This window comes from Podarcis erhardii (assembly GCF_964252035.2).
Source record: "Podarcis erhardii genome assembly, chromosome: 1".
Classification (NCBI taxonomy): Eukaryota; Metazoa; Chordata; class Lepidosauria; order Squamata; family Lacertidae; genus Podarcis; species Podarcis erhardii.
The window spans coordinates 73426493-73441168 of record NC_138497.1 but is presented as its reverse complement, the minus strand read 5'-3'; the positions used below and the strand labels follow the sequence as shown (position 1 = coordinate 73441168).

The following is a 14676-nucleotide window of genomic DNA, read 5'->3' as shown; positions in this document are numbered from 1 at the left end:
GAGCCCCCTTCATATCACAGGGCCATGAGTCAGTGCAGAGAAGGTGTTTTGTAGGCAAAAGTTACAGATTCAATCTCCAGAAAGGCTGGGAGAGATCCCAGTCCAAAGCCTTGGAGAGATGCAGCCAGTAAGTAGAGAAAATACTAATCTAGATGTGGGCCGATGTTCTGTCTCAGTATAAGACAGGAAAGGAAATCACTAGCTCTACGTGGGGCTACCTTTGAAGGTGACCCAGAAACTACAACTAATCCAGAATGCGGCAGCTAGACTGGTGACTGGGAGCGGCCGCCAAGAACATACAACACCGGTCCTAAAAGACATACATTGGCTCCCAGTACGTTTCTGAGCACAATTCAAAGTGTTGGTGCTGACCTTTAAAGCCCTAAGCGGCCTCAGCCCAGTATACCTGAAGGAGAGTCTCCACCCCCATCGTTCAGCCCAGACACTGGGGTCCAGTGCTGAGGGCCTTCTGACGATTCCCTCACTGCGAGAAGTGAGGTTACAGGGAACCAGGCAAAGGGCATGCTCGGTAGTGGCACCCGCCCTGTGGAACGCCCTCCCATCAGATGTTAAATAAACAAACAACTATCTGACTTTTAGAAGACATCTGAAGGCAGCCCTGTTTAGGGAAGTTTTTAATGTCTGATTTTTTACCGTGTTTTTAATATTCTGTTGGGAGCTGCCCAGAGTGGCTGGGGAAACACAGCCGGATTGGCCGGGTATAAGGTAATTAATTAATTAATTATTAAATTATTATTATTATTAAAATAAAGTCATAAGAAAACACATGTGCTATTTGCTATCCACCTTTTGCCCCTGGATATTCAGAGACAGTTAGCTTTTTAAGTTCTTGAGAAATGTCTGCACAGTAATTTCTCATGACACAGATACACATAAACTGAAGGGACCAAACCTTGGACCTTCTACATCCACTGAGCGATGGTCCTTCCCCAAGGAAATTAGAAGTGGATCCAAAGGTAAACTTCCATGAATGGGAGGAATCTTTCAGTGAATGAAAAGTTCCTTCCATTCACCGAAGGGAAACTTATAAACTGAAAGTTTAGTTTAATCTTTTTGATAATGCCAGTTAAGTATCCACACTTGATGCAGCCCAAACATTTTTTCTTACAGTCTTACCTGTCCACAACGAGCATTTTGCAGAGTCACAGCAAATTTTCCAGAGGTGAGGCTTTTTGCCAGAATATACTGGCAAGTGGCTTGAAAAGTATACTTGCGCCCATCAAATGTCATGAAGTGAATATCTCCTGAGACTGAACATTCAGCTAAAAAAAAGGGGGGGGGGATAAAGTGTTTCAATATGTTACCAAAATATTCTGTGCTGCTAATAATATATGATATTAAAGTTGCAATAGTGGACAAAAAGCCTGAAGGAATTAGTCATTACAGTTTGCATTCTTGGAGCTGATAACCCTTTTAAGCATTTATATGCTGCTTTCCAGGTGTAAATAACTAGGAAAGATGGGAAAAATAATCAGACATTAATATTAACACTTGGATCACATGCAATATACCCAGTATAAAATATTTGAATGAAATATCTGAGAACAGACATACCTGGACAGGTAAGGTTTGTGCAAATCCATTTTCCTCCAGCACATGTACTGAAAACAGAAAGAAATATTTGATGTTTTAAGGCTGTTGGCATAGCCCTTATGTGGCAATTGGAAGTAACAGTTGTAGGACTGAAAAGGAAACCTTATAGTGAATGCTTCAATTGATACCAAGTCATGAAACCATGAAAAGGCAGAAGTAGGGGCAGAGCCCAGCACTCTGATTGAAATTATGTCACAAGTCTCAGAATGCAAGATACACCTGGGGAACACTAAGGAAAATGAATGGGCATTTCAATGTTAATGGAGGTTTGACACAGGTCTTAAAGGTTGCCTAATTGCAGACCCATAAAGTGTGTTTAGGTTAAAGTTTTGAATAGACTGCATCAATTCTCAGCCACAAACTAAAAAGCTAAGTAAATCTCTCAAAGAAATGATGCAAACATCCTCCCTATGTTGTGAGGTTCAGCAAGCCTATCACAACCAGCTGACTGCAAGTACAGCATCTTCCTCACCGTCCTGTCAGCACTTATTTAAAAACTCAAGCATAGATTGTATGATAAGGACAAGAGTCTGGGAATTTGCAGCTTGAAACCTTCATGCACCAAAGGCATGCAAAAGAACTGGTCACCATATTTAGTACGCAAAACCATTAAAATTAAGATTATTCCACAAAATTACAAATGGCAAAAGGAAAGAGAAAGCACCTTTCTATGAATGTGTATGCTTTATAAAAGTAAGGACTGGTATATATGCTAAGGCTTATATATTAGACATTGTTTAGGGAATTCGTGCTATATTAAAGGGAACAAATATATGGAATGTTACTAACCAGTTGTTGCATTCTTCATGAACCACAGCACCAGTTCTGTAGACAGATCCGTGATAATCACAGGGGCATTCTGATGGCCTTACACATAATTTGTTTTCATAAATAAGTCCTAAAATGAACATTTGACAATAAGAACAAAATTAGAGCGATATGCTTTGAAAAGGGTCATTAAAAAAACTGCCTAGTACTTCTAGCTAGAAAATGAAGATGTGATAAATTATATTTAAAATCCTTGTGTATGTTTCCTCATTGCATCTTATACTAAAAAGTTTAATGGTATAATAAAAAACAAAGGCAAAACAGAAGGTTAAGATGTATTATGAAACAGTTAAAAGCTGCTTTTGTCATAAAGAAAAAACAACTTGAGTTATAAATAGTTGCAGCCCAATACCAAATATATTTTCACAGAAGTCCATTTGATTTCATAACATACTATCAAGTCAATATAGGGCATGCTATCACTTAGCCTCTCAGCCTATGCCTGTTTTCTAAAATGTCACACCAAGTTTTGTAAGGCTTACTCCCAATAAGTCTGTCCCCAGTGCTATTTAATATCTATACATAGCCATTGGGTGCTGTCATTAGGAGTTTTGGAGCAAGGCTGGATTACTATAATGAGCTCTATGTGGGGCTGCACTTGGGTCTGGTTTGGAAACTCCAGCTGGTGCAGAATGCTGCAGCCAGATTGCTGAGGGGAGCTTCTGGTCAAGAACATGTGACACCATTGTTAAAACAGCTGCACTGTCTGATCATCTGCTACTGAGCCAGGTTCAAAATTTTTGCATTGATTTACAAAGCCCTGAACAACTTGGGTCCAGGATACCTCAGGGATCGCCTGAACCCTTATAATCCAGCTCGTTCATAGAATCTGCTCTGGGGGCTCCTCCAACTCTCTGTAGCAGACTTAGAAAAGGCAGAGAATGTGCATGGGAACAAGAGAAGAGAGGAAAGTTCTATTGCACAAGAGAAAATCCTTGTATTGACAGGAAATGTTAGTTGAATACCACCCATTGCCTCTAGAATGAACCCATCTGGTTTTGTTGACAAATATCCGGAGTGTGACTTAATTACTGTGTCTTGTAGATTGCAGAAAGGCCATAAGCTCCTGAAAGGCCACAACTTCTAACAAAATTCCACACCAAAAACTGCATTACCATCTGGACAATAGCATCCATCAACACAGGGCAGTTCACTGTCAACACAGTGAGTTTTTTGCTGACATGAAACTGGGCAGCAGTCAATGCATTCATTGTAGACAAGATGCTCCTCACATTTAATGACTGAAAAACAGAAGAAATGAAGAAATGTTAAATGATTTAAGCTTCTCCATCCTGGGGTGGAAAATTGATGCTATTTTAATTTAAGCATCTAGTGAAGTGGTCTCCATGCAAAAGCATATACTGGTTAGTCTTAAAGTCTGAACTTACATACAATAGCCAATTAAGGTACAATATTTAAAAATGAGAAAACCTGCAGAAAGGAGAATAAACAATATGCAGAATATTTTGAAGAAGAAGAAGAAGAAGAGTTTGGATTTGATATCCCGCCTTTCACTCCCTTTAAGGAGTCTCAAAGCGGCTAACATTCTCCTTTCCCTTCCTCCCCCACAACAAACACTCTGTGAGGTGAGTGGGGCTGAGAAACTTCAGAGAAGTGTGACTGGCCCAAGGTCACCCAGCAGCTGCATGTGGAGGAGCGGAGACGCGAACCCGGTTCCCCAGATTACGAGACTACCGCTCTTAACCACTACACCACACTGGCTTTGCCAGAAGATAGCATTCTAAAACCTTGTCATTGCATACCACATTCCTTAAATTGTGCCTGCCAGTTGTGGAGAGCTTTTCCTGCTTGAGCACAAGTCCTTGCATACTCAGTTGTGATTCAAGACCCCCCCCCCAGCACCCCCCAAAAATGAAACAGTGACACAGGATTTTAATTTAAGTAATTGGGCAAAATTTAGGCCACAACTTTATTGAATACAGAATGTGAGTGGTATTGGCTTAGGCATTGGCATCATCACAGGGAATCCCATAAAGGATGAACACCACCAGAGGGTGTACCGCCAGAGTGTCCTGACTGGTGCTGGCCCCTGGTGTCACTGTGGGGTCCTGGTATGGCCCTAGCCCCCTCCGCAGGGGTTTCGGCCAAGACCCACGCCAATCCCTAGATTTCTTTAACGGAATACCCTTGAACTTGGAGGGGCAGGTGATGGCCCCTCCTCCCCTCCCCATGATTGCTGATCCAATGCCTAACCTTACAAAGTTGTGACGATTGCTACAGTGGTAGCTGAAAATCAAATGGCCCTGCGAATTTGCCAGATGGAAAAATTCCTACCAGGCCCCCGTTACAAAACAGGCAGCCAACAAAGTCCAAAGCAAGGCCAGATGAACCTATATTTAAAAATGAGAAAACCGGCAGAAAGGGGAATAAACGATATGCATAATATTTTGCCAGAAGACAACATTCTAAAACCTTGTCATTGCATACCACATTCCTTAAATTGGGCCCGCCAGTTGTGGAGAGGTTTTCCCGCTTGAGCACAAGTCCTTGCATACTCAGTTAATGCTCGACACAAAGTTGCATTATCAGCTCCTGACCTTAACACAAAAATAAAATAAAATTGACACAGCCTTATTTTCACTGTTCTAATTAACCACAGTTTAGGACTGGGACAACACATAAAACTGCTGTTAAGCTAAAACAGAAGTGGAAGCTGCCAATCCCTTCCTTGCAGCTAAACAAAGAGTAGAGGCAATGATTGCATTTGAGTACAAGTCTTGCCGAGGCTTGTTTCCATAGCACTAAGCCATGGTTTACTGCTAAATTATACCAATGATGAACATTCAAAATGCATATAATGTTTAAATCAATAAATATTTGGCCTTAACTCTACTGCCACTCATTCTATTATAACTAGAAGTGGTACCACAAAGGACAATCAAAAACAGTGAAAAGAGAAGCAGGCCCCAAAAAAGAGATGTATTTAATTTTTGCAGAAACTTAATGGCCAGAATTCCAAGAACCCCATTCCCACAGCTACCATGGTACCTTATGCACATTAAAAAACTACTCCTAAAGATACTGCTTGGTATGGCATTCATCAGTATGAAGTGCTGCAACTAGAAGCTGAAAATCAGCACAGTCCCATCCATACCAAGAAGTGTTTTAAGTGGACCTATCTGAATCCCAGCCACTGACTGCTAATTCGGGACTTCTCAAACCAAGACACTTACATGCATAGATCATTTGTGCAGCTGGCCATGAAAGGAAATGGGCTCACAAATTCATGGCACTCTTTGAAGGGGCTCTGGAGCAGAATGCTGCAGAATGCATACGTCCTCTGAAAACACACAAAGAATTAGTGTGAAGGAAGAAGCTTTCTTAAAAAATGCTTTTAAAAAAACAAAAATAGTCTAGAAACTAGATCATCTGATAAGTATCCAGCCTTTGATTTTGAATCCAAAGTCTGACAGCAATGGTCCTAGAAAGATTGGCAAGGCTGCAAAGATGTTGCTGAGTAGGAGGCTTGCACAAGGGGGATTGGGTTTTTTATTATTTCCATGTCATGCTGCAGGTTCCTATGTCACATCTCACTCTGTGCCAGAGAGCCTACAAGGCACCCCCAAACTCAGCCCTCCAGATGCTTTGGGACTACAATTCCCATCATCCCTGACCACTGGTCCTGCTAGCTAGGGATGATGGGAGTTGTAGTCCCAAAACATCTGGAGGGCCGAGTTTGCGGGTGCCTGGCCTAGCCAGTCCTTAAGAGTGGATTTCCAGGGAGGTGCAGGGTGTTATATAGGGAAGGCAGGAATGCCATGATCCATGAATGGAGTACCATTCCATCTACATGTTTTAGTTGAAGAGGCAGCATTGTGAATTCATATTTTATCTAGCATGTGAATTGTTTATATTTTAGGTTTCAAATGAGGTCTATCAGATTCAACACAGATGTATAATTTGTAATTTAAACATACTCATATTACATTTACATAATACATGCACTGTACTGTATGTATGTTGACAGATTTTATTTGAATAAACACTAATAATTTTTTCCCCCTCCAGGGCCAGTAGCAAACTAGTGGGGTTTTTTTCCTCTTCCCTACACAGGAAATCTAAAGCAGACTTGGTATGGGATAAGTTTTCTGATGAAACTGAAATATGGTAGCCAATATTATGATGAACTTTTTCTTTGTCATTATGGACAGCTGTCTATGGAGACAAAAGCTCTTTCACAGATTTTAATACAAGTGAGGAAGAATTATCTGATTAAATTCTGGCACTAGATAACACAGGAATCCACTGGCTGGCTACAGGCTTTGAATGCTAAAATAGGAAACTCTGAATAATAATATCAAAGAATGAAATAAAAGGAGGAATTAAAAATAACTCAAGTGTGATAAGAAATCTACTTAATCTATGAACCTTAAGCACTCCTCTAGGAAATAACATTTTCCACATATTTTGAGGTAGAGAGTAAAATCAGAAATGAACTTGAAAGCAGGAGGCAGATAGAATCTAAAATCATCTTCCATTTATACCCCAGCTAGCTCAATTGCTGTCATGTCAATTTCAGCCAATATAAAGCCATGTGAGCCATCCAAAAACTATGTTTATTATGTAAGCAATGCATCACAGCTATTTAACTAGGAGTCTCAATCCCATAACGATGGGCAGCGGTTTCTTTTTGCAATTAGGAAGTCATTTATGTCATTTTTTTAAATAAGAAGTTTCAGAATGCAGTCTCAGCAAGTTTATGTCTTACATCAGGGATGTCACTTAGAAGGGGCCGAGGGCCTCCGCAATTTTCAAGGAGGGGGCTGGGCCTCATCAATATTTTTCAGTGATGTGCTCATGCCATGCACACATGCCACACTCACATCACTCATGTATGCCACATAATGTGCATGCGACACATCAGCACATTGCACACCATGTGCACAGAGTGTGAGCATGTCGTGGAGCACCAGCCCCCTCAATCGCAGGAACAAGCCAGTGTGCCTGCCTTACATTAATTATCGTGCCTACCTGTAAAAATGTTTGACTTTGAGTCATACAGGGTGGCTCATAGTTAAATGAGGTATCCCAGGAGAAGATGTTCTCCTGTGGAGGATTTTCTCTCCAGCTTTCTACAAACTCTTCAATGTCTTCAGTAAGTTTTCCTAGGGGAAAGTGCACAAATGCAGGAAATTAACATTTTTATTGATCGGGTTTAGATGGAAGCTATGAAAGAAATACAAAGCATCTCTGTCAGATAGATAGTTAGATAGAAGTGTGACTGCTCCTGTTAATGCTAAATTCTAATCAACAGCTCATCCAAGGCCACTTCTTATATTACATTTTGTCCTTGGGGGAAAATGGTATAAAGACATTGGCACACAAAATGCACATGAAGCCCATCAATATTGAAGAGCAAAGTATATGTAGAAATCACAAAGAAATCATTTTAAAACAACACAAGAAAAAATTCTGGTCCTTTTCTGCTCATGGACAGAAGCTATTTAATAGGCAGTGCCACCACCATCCCACTGGCCATAATGTGCCAGATTCCCAGCTTTCATTTTAAAAAGCAAGCCATGTTGAATCTGAGATATGAAGCAAAATGTGCAGTCACTATTTTGCCCATTTGTCTTGTGAGAACTAACCTGCTCTCTCCTTTCAGTGTTTTTAGCCAATGGATGAAGTCATAGCAATTATGGCATTTAGGGAAGCCAAACGAGACAAAAAGAGGGCTATAGCAGTCTTGCTCTTTCTAAGTAAGGCCTGTAACTTCTGAGGAACACAAATAACATCTTAATAAATTAGATGAAATACTCACCATAACTAGTGGCAAGTTCATCTTGCAGAATGGCATTGTTGTTACCACATAGTCCATGAGTTCTGCCCAAGTAGTCAGGAGCCATCTTAATATAAACAGCAGAGGTACCATCCCAAGCCAGAGAGAATGCATACTGGTGTCTAACAATGACATATCCAGCTAATGCTTGGATGTACAAGTTCCCTATGGTATATGGTAATTGTATCCTGGGAAGCCAAACAAATACCATGATAAGGAAACAAATTCATTGTCATCCTTTATACGCATTATATATCAAACAGGCAGGGTGGCACTGTGGTCTAAACCACTGAGCCTCTTGGGCTTGCCTACTAGAAGGTCGGTGGTTCAAATCCCCACAATGGGATGAGTTCCAGTTGCTCTGTCCCAGCTTCTGCCAACCTAGCAGTTCAAAAGCACACCAGTGCAAGTAGATAAATAGGTACTGTTGTGGCAGGAAGGTAAACAGCATTTCCATGCACTCTGGCTTCTGTCAGGGTGTTCAGTAGCACTGCAAGCGGTTTAGTCACGCTGACCACATGAAGTAAGATGAGCGCCGCACCCCATTTGACTGGGCTTATCCGTCCAGGGTCTTTTACCTTTACCTTCACCTTTACCTTTCCTATCAAACAGGCACCTTATCTATGGTCTTTTCAGTGCCTACTAAAGATGTTCCTCTTTCAACAGACCTCTTGAATACCCAGTTGGCATCAATATTGGGTCAGAAGTGATTTTATGCATATGCTGTTTCAAAATGTTTGTGTGCTTGTTTGTTGTGTGTGTGTGTGCGTAATTGTTTGCATATATGCAGTTTTTTTTAACTGTTTAATATTTTAATAATGCAAATTGTTTTAGGATGCCTCATGGGGAAATAAATAAATAATCTCTTTCCAATTATAGTAATTACTGCATTCCGCTATCAAGCAATGATGCTATTTTTGTTTCCAATCACTTATATCACTCTTAGATTGTGCCCCCATTTCTGAAGAAATGTACAAACACTATTTTTTATGACTTAGGGTTACAAATAATAAACTTAAAATGACTTGCCAGTTGAATTGCTGTATTATTAATATGAACATTACTGAGTTCATTTCACCCACAAACATGACTAATTTGTAGGAATGAAGATAGCATATAGTTATGAATCAATTAAGGGGCCTACATCTCTGCATATCAAAATAACATGGCAAATAAAAACACCACAGATCATGAGAGTATACATTGAATTTACCCAATCCCTTTGTAGGTGACCTCGTTACTTAATCTGATTTCCCCGTCTCCAGAAAAGTATAGGCTAATTGATCGTTTACAAGAATATGGAGAAGACTTGCAATCTGGATCATTATGGACCTGCCAGAAATGGGAGAAATAAGTATTTTAGGAACAACTATATTGTTGGCATTTCACATACTGCTTTAGGAATGTGGCCCCAAAATGACTTTGAAATTGCAGCCTCTGTGAGCATCTCTTATATATTCCTTTAAATACAGTAGCATTCCATATCTCATATTTACTCACTTCAAGACAAACTGGAGAACCATATTCAGCCTCCTGGTCACCACTGGAGGAAAGGTAGAATATAAATCCATTCAGTCAGAGGCTATATTACCTCCAGTGTCAGAGTCAGTACAAGAGGAGCCATGTTGCATCAAATAAAAGGCTCCAGTCCAGTATCCTTTTCTCACAGTGGACAACCAGATGCCGATGGGAAGCCAGCAACCAGAATAGGAGTGCAACAATCCTCTTCTCACTTGTGCTCCCCAGCATCAGGTTCTCAGATACTGCCTCTGACACTGGAAGTAGTACATAGCCATCATGCCTAGTAGCCATTGACAGTTTTATCCCATTTACATTTGGCTAATCAACTCCCTTTTAAAGCTATCCTAGTTGGTGACCATCACTAGATCTTGTGGGACTTGACTGCATGTGTGAAGGAGTACTCCTTTTGAATAACAGTATTTTCATGCCTCTGAATACCAATTACTGGGGAACACAAGCAGGATAGTGCTATTGTGCTCATATCCTGGCAGTCAGCATCCTAAAGGCATCGGCTTGGCCACTGCCAAAACAAAATGCTTATCTAGAAATGACTGTGGTCTCATCCAACAGAGCTCCTCTCAATCAAATAAAACAGAAACTGACCCAGATTCTTGTGCATCATCAAACAGTATAATTTGATGGCACAAACAAAAGCAGAAAGCATTTGGAAAACTGGAAATTTAGAATATTTTGGCATAGTGAGATTATTCATCCACATTCTTTACAGCCTCAGACTAGGGATAACACATGGATCTTACAACAACCAAAGAGTGCACATGTGCTTTTTAGTTATTCCCCTACTGCAGGCCCTCCCAAACCACTCCAATAGCTTTAGGAAACCCACCATGACATTTCATGAGACATTATGGACTGCTACCGATAAGAAAGATCAGCATACTTCAACCCTCATGTACACAGAAGCACTTTACTTGTGATCTTAGGGGAAAGCAGCATACACTATGCATGTCTACTCAGCAGCAAGTCCTGTTGAATTCAATGGGCCTTGCTCCCATTTGTGTATATGATTACAGCCATGGTAAGTTGTAGTTCCCTCCCTCCCTCCTTCCTATATTACTTGAGCCACATTCATTCATTTTTATTGCATTTATATCCACCTTTTTCTTCAAGGGGCACAAGGTGGCGTACATGGCTTTCCCCCTCCTCATTTAATCCCCTCAACAACCCTATGAGGTGGCTTAGGTTGAGAGGCAGTGACTGGCCCAAGATCACCCATTCAATTTCATGGCCGAGTGGAGATTTGAACACTGGCCTCCAAGATCCTAGCCTGATACTTTGACCACTACACCATACTGGCTCTCCATTGGAGGAAGGCCTCCAGTATAGCCTAAGCCTTGGCACTGTCCATGACAACTTCTTCCAAGCAACCCAGGCTCTCCTCACTCAACTCCTTTCAGTTTCCAATGAGCTTGGCTTGGCAGCAGTAGGTATAGTTGTCACTCACAATCTTGATCAGCTCTGGGAAATGATACCCATATGCTCCATAGCACCATGCATGCTGAAGGATTGCTTGCAAGTCGAACCGTACAAGCAGCCCAACCCACTGGAACTATCAGTTCAAGAACTAGCAGGAAGCAACAGAGTCAAACAATTCTCACAGTGGGGTTTTTTAATACTACTACTAATAATGATAATAATGCATGAAATGCTCGTATTTATTGCAAATCAGACTTATTTTAAAAGATTTGGAATGAACTTTACACTATCATTTCTCACTTGTATTGAGAAGCTCTGTTCATCCAATTCATTCTGCCTTAAGAGAGTGTATGTAGATTTCCCAGAGAAAAAGTAGTAGAGCCCATCAAAGGTTTCATAATGGTATTGTCCCCACGTTCGGCAAATGTGGTCTCGTTCTGCACCTGTGTTGTATACTATGGCAGAAGATGAAAAGGGGAGGGGGAGCAACTTTAGAAACAGGATCTCTCACTGATGCCTACACCTCTTCTGGGGGTGAGCCCCGCAAAAGGAGGAATGTTTAAATATTTATTTATTTAGCAAAACATATAGATTCTTAATTTTAAAAACCCTCTAAGCAGTGTACATAAAACAATTATTGATAATACTCAGGTGTGTTAATACACATAATTATATACATAAACAGTGTTATTTTATAATATCTTATTGCATTTGTATCATTGTGATTAACTGCCTTGAGCATCATTTGGAGGAAAGATAGGACACAAATTTAACAATTAAAATCAATAAACAACAAATGTTGTAGCTTAGTTACTGTAGCCATCACCAAGAATACAAGTCAACTGAGCCTTGTTCTGAAAATAAGTTTGCCAATAAAGCTGTAAGTGTGAGTCTTACGTCATGCTAGACACAATATGTAACATGCAAACTACTTTCTACTCACTTTTCTGACATCTTGATCCAGTTGCATTATATCGACTACAGTCACACAGTTGCCAATGCACGCACTCACCTCCATTAAAGCATGTGAATGAATCTAATTAAGACAGAATACATAATCCTTTATTTGCAAGTCATATACATGTTAAAGGGTAATTAGATGGACATGTGAAAGTAGATAATAGCAACACATGTTTCAGATAATGAACTGCAAGGGCTTTCTCAAAAAACGATTGCTTGCCTCTCATTTGTGGACTGAAAATCACACATCTCTTAACTGAGAATGTACTTATAGGTACATCGTACATTACAGATGTTAGTGGGTACCATCCTGCAATTAGTGGGTACCATGTAGACCTGCAATTTCCCCTAACATATTGAGCCAAACCATAGACTTTGTTTGGACTCATAGCTATTACTACTTGTTGCAGTTTTTTGCATGGGATGGGCTGCATCCAAAGTTTCCCTTCCAGAGAAAAGGCTCCTAATTCAAGGGGAATGACACCTCCAAAATAGATGGGTACCATTCTCAAGGGTTAAAGGAACACCATAGATACATATACCTGCTACTTCTGCAACATGTAATGGCTCTCATCCTCTAGGCAAGGAAACATTCTAATTCTATAAAATACACAGCACAGTATTAAATGGCAGAAGTAACAGGATCCAAAGGTTCCACTCGTGGAAAGAGTCTAATGTTCACAGAAGCACCCCTATCATTCACAGAAGGAACCTGTTGATCCAGCCCAGTATCTGTAATAGTTTGCACAAATCATCTTTTCCCCCTCCCAATATTTAGTTTATAAAATAAATTAACTATTTAAGCATACACATTGACATTTACAAGTGATCTAGTATCATTGGAAAACTTCTGAATCATATTTCTACATACCACATAAATAATGTGTATAATAATAACAATCAATTACAAACTATTTTGTAACAAACCATATCCCCAAAATCACCAGTAATACTTTCAAGTGACCCAGTTTCATAAGGAATATGAAGATGTAGACTCAGTGTAACAAGAGTTAAATTTAATAAGCTCTAGGCTCATATTCTGTGTTGTTGAGAAGGATCAGCTCCCATTAATTTAGGATCCTGAAAAATACTGTAAGCCAATGCTTAAATACCAGGTAAATAGCTTTTGACATTGTCAGATAAGCCAGAAATAATAATATTCATTATATTCATCCTGTAATCCATCATTAACCAGCTGGCAAGAGAGCTGCAGACAGACTTTGAAAATGGCAATTCAAAAGCCAATTAAATTTCAAAGGCAATTTTCCATCTGATGTCCTGTTCTAGGTTCATTTTTTTAATATTTTCATTACCAATTTTGCCCCGGTGCCTGTTTGTACATTTGCCCAGTTTGTGATGCCAGCACTGGAGAATTTTAATAGAAATGTTATTAATGGAGCTAGTCAACCATAGAATTCCTCCTGCTAGAAGACCTTATAAGTTTCCCTCTTATATCTGGGGCTTCCACACATGACATGTTCCACTTTCTGGCTCCATTTACTCTTCAGGATTCTTGTCTTTTACTTTGTCTTGCCCTTTGCCTCTGGCTATACAAAGTTTATTATTTCTATGGAACAGAAGAACTAAATTCTTCCCTTCCACTATTTTAGAACTAACCATTATCCTACATCAGTAGGTTATTAAGTGTGTGAATATAAATGAAGGTGAGCCTCCCCATAAAGCAAATGTATTTTCCTTTTCCTCCTTGGGGGAGCTTCCCCATGTCCCATACAAATCACTTGGCATAGTGAAAAATTCCAACCTAGTCAATTTCATGTCTAAGGGAAGTTTGCCATAAATTCTTCTTTTACAACATATGGGGTGGTATTCAACTAGGAATTACTCAGAGTAAAGCCAATGAAATTAATGAACGTGACTATGTGAGATCTATTGCTTTCAATGGGTCAACTTTGAGTGAAGCAGGTTTGAATAGCACTCACAGATTTTGTCATATTTCCTAATGTATTCTAGACACAGCTATCACCTCTCCCTTACTTTCCATTTCATGCTACTTTATCAAACTTTGTTTAGATACTTCATCCAGACTATATACACTCTAAAACTGCAAACATTTTAAAACTTAACAAGCAGGCATCTTGTTTGCATGTACATAGTCAATTCTGAGAAGTGTGAAGTGGGGACACATGTTACTGTGGTCAGTGATTTTTTAAAATACCCATAATCACATTATTATTATCATTATCATTATCATTATCATTATTATTTTATACCCCGCCCATCCATCTGGGTTTGCCCAGCCACTCTGGACGGCTCCCAACAGATTAAAAACAGAACAAAGAGGGAGCTTACTGGATGATTCACAAATTGTGTTGTGAAATTTTCTTTGCCTGGAAGATACTGTAGTAGATGAAGAGTTATAAACTGATGTTCCAAATCCCTGTACAGAAAGGATAAAAAAAATTAATCTAAAAAAGCATAGCATTGTGAAGGGCTTATAACTCTTTAGAAACATAGTTTTAAAAGGTGTTTGTTCTAGCACATGCTCATGTTTGCCATCA

The 14676-nt window shown here is 39.8% G+C and overlaps 2 protein-coding genes across 2 annotated transcripts in view; one reads left to right on the top strand and one right to left on the bottom strand.

Moving 5' to 3' along the window:
• The window catches only part of USH1C (USH1 protein network component harmonin), a 123987-nt gene that overhangs the window by 50742 nt on the left and 58569 nt on the right, over nt 1-14676 (top strand). The gene's annotated exons all lie outside the window — the stretch shown is intronic.
• Nucleotides 1-14676, bottom strand: part of OTOG (otogelin) — a 95728-nt gene that overhangs the window by 74789 nt on the left and 6263 nt on the right. Inside the window, exons 4-15 of the mRNA XM_081840006.1 lie at nt 14468-14555; nt 12141-12233; nt 11498-11652; nt 9456-9574; nt 8225-8430; nt 7435-7568; nt 5637-5743; nt 4891-5000; nt 3558-3683; nt 2404-2512; nt 1576-1622; nt 1138-1283 (exon numbers count right to left, since the gene is read on the bottom strand). Coding sequence (XP_081696132.1) covers nt 1138-1283; nt 1576-1622; nt 2404-2512; nt 3558-3683; nt 4891-5000; nt 5637-5743; nt 7435-7568; nt 8225-8430; nt 9456-9574; nt 11498-11652; nt 12141-12233; nt 14468-14555 — 1440 coding nt within the window. The remainder of the gene's footprint in view (nt 1-1137; nt 1284-1575; nt 1623-2403; nt 2513-3557; nt 3684-4890; nt 5001-5636; nt 5744-7434; nt 7569-8224; nt 8431-9455; nt 9575-11497; nt 11653-12140; nt 12234-14467; nt 14556-14676) is intronic.